Source organism: Austrofundulus limnaeus, unplaced genomic scaffold (assembly GCF_001266775.1).
Source record: "Austrofundulus limnaeus strain Quisiro unplaced genomic scaffold, Austrofundulus_limnaeus-1.0 Scaffold195, whole genome shotgun sequence".
Taxonomy (NCBI): Eukaryota; Metazoa; Chordata; class Actinopteri; order Cyprinodontiformes; family Rivulidae; genus Austrofundulus; species Austrofundulus limnaeus.
This window is the reverse complement of record NW_013952597.1, coordinates 249,155-252,947: the sequence shown is the minus strand read 5'-3', so window position 1 is coordinate 252,947 and position 3,793 is coordinate 249,155. Positions and strand designations below refer to the sequence as shown.

The 3,793-nt window shown below is 40.2% G+C and overlaps 1 protein-coding gene and 1 long non-coding RNA gene across 5 annotated transcripts in view; one reads left to right on the top strand and one right to left on the bottom strand.

Annotated features, from left to right (window-relative positions):
• The window catches only part of jam2a (junctional adhesion molecule 2a), a 22,877-nt gene that overhangs the window by 7,005 nt on the left and 12,079 nt on the right, over positions 1–3,793 (top strand). For all 3 annotated transcript variants that reach the window (XM_014018555.1, XM_014018556.1, XM_014018557.1), the window contains exons 2-3: positions 1,851–1,916; positions 2,066–2,176. In XM_014018555.1, coding sequence (XP_013874009.1) covers positions 1,851–1,916; positions 2,066–2,176 — 177 coding nt within the window. The remainder of the gene's footprint in view (positions 1–1,850; positions 1,917–2,065; positions 2,177–3,793) is intronic.
• LOC106524662 (uncharacterized) overlaps positions 1–3,793 on the bottom strand; it is a 9,019-nt gene that overhangs the window by 3,194 nt on the left and 2,032 nt on the right. The gene's annotated exons all lie outside the window — the stretch shown is intronic.

The window sequence follows — 3,793 nt, the reverse complement described above, 5'->3', positions numbered from 1 at the left end:
ATATATATATAATGACTTAGGTTGTTGACACCAAGAAGTCCTTTGGTCCCGTGTTTTGGTCCAGACCAGGCATGTCCAACTCCGGTCCTCAAGGGCCGGTCTTCTGCAAGTTTTAGATTTGTCTCTGCTTCAACACAGCTGATTCAAATAGATGATTTGCCTTCTCAGTTTGCCATCAAGGTCTGCAGAGACCCATTAATTAAGCATTCCTTAGGTTCAGCTGTGTTGAACCAGGGCAGCACCTAAAACATGCAGGACACTGGCCCTTGAGAACCGACTTTGGACACCACTGGTCCAGACCAAAAGCAGACTTGAAGGGTGCAGGACAGAGTGCAGACAGACAGAAAGATGGAAGTCTAATCAAAGTTTTTTCACTTTAATACAGCTTTGTTCTGGAGACCGCTTGAACCCCAGCTCTGTGAAAACACCACCTCATTCTTTTGTGTCTTCTCTACCAGATGAGCTATGTGTGCATCAGATATCGAGGGGGCACAGTGTCGCCTCATTGCTCCAGGTCTGTTCATGGCTCATTGTTTGTAGCCTCCGTGTAGAGGTAGGATTAGAAACACTGAAGGGCTACTTGTTACTGTGTTGCTTAACAACAGTGGCTCGTGAAGTCCAAAAAGGCACGTGTTTCCTGTAGAAGCCAAGCTGAGCTCCCCCTGCCCGCCAATCCCTCGCTRCTCCCCACCTCTCCCAAAAACCCATTTAACCAAGAACTGAGTTACACTGTTTTAATAATTAAACTGGACTTGTTTTGGTGATTTCTTATATAAAAACAAAACAAAAAAAATAGATATTTTCACAGCCACCCAGCAGACACGGTTATTACAAAAACTATATTGTAAAGGGTTTGAGATGGGTTCCAGATGACCATGGTGACTATTTTGAGAGGGATATTATTAATTGTTRTTCATTTTTTGGATCGTGTTCAGATTTTCTTTGACGCAAAAGTGAGGTCTTACAACTTGCACAAAGAAAACTGAGAACTCCTGCAAAATTTCCAAATTTCTGATGAAATTTCCCTTTGGGATCAATAAAGTATTTTTGAATTTGAATTTGAAAAGTTGTGTTGTTCATAATTTGTTCCCAACAGTTGCAAACCCAGGAAGATATTAACCTTAAAGGGCGCCTTTAGCTGATYCAAGCAAACTTCCTGTTCGGCATGTCGGAGAACAAAGATAGACTTGTGTTTTTGTTCATTCTTCTATCAACCTAGAAGAGACGAGGTTTTTCTGTTTACCAGTTGATATCATAGACCAATGACAGAAAACAGCAGAATTATTGGGACAAGGCTATCAACTGGATTCACAACTCGGGTTAGGATCTAATCCACTGAAACACACCAAGTTCTTGAGGCTGAAGTTGTTCTATTTTGGTCCCAGCTCTCAGCTTGTTTGTAACTTTTCTATGAACTAATGCCAAACAATACAAACTTTCCCCTTTCCCCTCTCCTTGATCTTTGACCAGACTGTAATCCATAATGTAAACCAATCAGCACACAGGAAAAGAAGCCGCTGCCTCTTCCTGTTTGGATGCATGGTATCGGTGACGCGCAGATGGCTGAAGAGATAACCTCCACACGTCAGGTTAATCCGGAGCAGCCGCTGGTGAAACCATCAGTGACTTTTGACCCAACCTAGGTTTAAATAAACATACGGCAATCTCTTCCTTGACCCGGCAGGATTAAGTCAGAGGATTGAATAATCTCCTTTCCTTCAGACCTCCTAGAGGAAAAATGCCTACTGGGTTTACATCAGACGTGGATGCAAGAGTTTAAATTTGCTCTACGTTGTTCTTTAACAAATGATGAGCTGATACTTTTTGTTTTTACTCCCCACCACCTCCAGGTTCCCCCTGTGTTCCTGTAACCGTGTCGACCAACAAACACAAGGTGGAAGTGGAGGAGTTCTCAGGTAAAAAAAAATGCCTCAGTTTGATTATTCTTGACAGTAAACCAGACAGCTATAAATAGAMCAAGCAAGTTAAAAATGCCACCGAAGCTTTGCCACTTTAAGAGGAAAAAAAAAACAACAACTCACTGGTCACACTCCCTCTRTTTTAGATGCAGTGCTGTCGTGCACGTTCCGCACAGAAAATGACCCGTACCCACGCATCGAGTGGAAGAAAACGGGGAAAGATGTCAACTTTGTGTACTTCAACGGACAATTCAAAGGTGAGAAAACGACTCATTAAAAAGCTTTTCTTTGAATTAACTTAAAGGGGGAAAAAAAGAACAAGTCTGTGGTGWTGAGATATAAAAACCTAACCTGTTTCCTCTCCTCGGCTTCATACCTTGGTGGGTTTTGGGGGGGTGGATTTAATGAGACTAACTAATGAATGCAGGCAGTGTCACCAGGGCAGTCGCTTTTAAAGRTCTTCTAAAGTATGTCAGGGATTTGAAATGTCTTTCACACTCTGTCTTCTTCTTTATTGGCTGATATAAAATGTTTGAATACTCACATAGCGATATTTGTCTGGCCCAGTTCTGGCCCACACAATGCACTAACACTCTGTTCAGTTACCACAAGGAATGATGGCTCTTTGGTGGTCCTGTTGTGGTTTGCCAGAGGTGGTCCATACATGAACCAGCACCACATAAACTAAACCACAACTGGGCCAGTGGTGGTACGCCATCTTAAAAACAATGCCATCATTGCCAGACCTGGCCCACATCCAGCTGCCAGCAGTCAATCAGCAGTTCCAGCTTGACACCACATCTGGCTGCTATGATGTCACTTATTGGCTACTTTATATCCAACATGTCCATTAAAGTAAAACATCAATCCTTTGGTTGAACGACTGTGGTTGGGTTTTATTTAGGTCGTTCTTTGGTTCCTGACTATCTTTGTCTTGAGATCCAGTTCTGGATTAAAAAGAATTTGCCCGCAGAATGAAGAAACTGGTCCAAACCATCAAAGGTGGGCACTGCTAAAGGTCTTGTCACACTATTAAGTTTTAGACAACTTATGAAAATTTTAAAGACATCTATGTTGAAGAATGAATTGAAAAAATCAACTGGAAGCTTCTTTTAGGCATGTACATACTGTAATTCTAACAAATTAATCAAATATACATCTTTTATTAGCAATTTAGACTTAAAAAATGCTTTATAAGTTGGCAAAAGTTGTCTAGTGTGACAGGACCTTAACCAAAAAGTTTGCTTTTTTTACTTTTAACAGCGAAATATGTAAAAAATAATCAAACAAACATAAATTTGTGAAAGCTAACTCTTAGCAGCTAAACAAGTAAAACCTAGTGGAAGCTAATGCTAACAGCTAATTGCTAACTGCTAGTACAACTGTCTCAGTCAGCGTCACATTTTTCATCTACTGATGGAATCAACATAAACCTGTTGTTGTTAGTTTGTTAATTAGCTGTTCGCAGACCTAAAGTTGACCTAATTTAGTAGAGGCTAATTGGTTCGCTAACAGTTTTCAAAGTTAGTGAAAAAGCTAAATGAAAAATGAGTTCCATTATTAGCTGTTAGCTGATTAGCTGAACCATGCCCACCACTGCAAACCATGATACTAACACTACCGGGCTTTCTTGTTGGAATGATTTTTTTTCTTTAAAGAGATCCCCGATTAGTTGTAACATTAGACTTTATTTGATAAACATTTATTTTAACTGTAAAATAAAGACTGTAAAAAAACTAAAGTCTGTTTAGTTTTGTAAATTTTTAAAAATATATTTTAACACAGATGGAGCCATTTTATTTACACACAAAGCGTTCTGGGTAAAGGATGACGTGGATAGGTGATCAGTGCGAGGCTGCTAGCGAGCTATATCC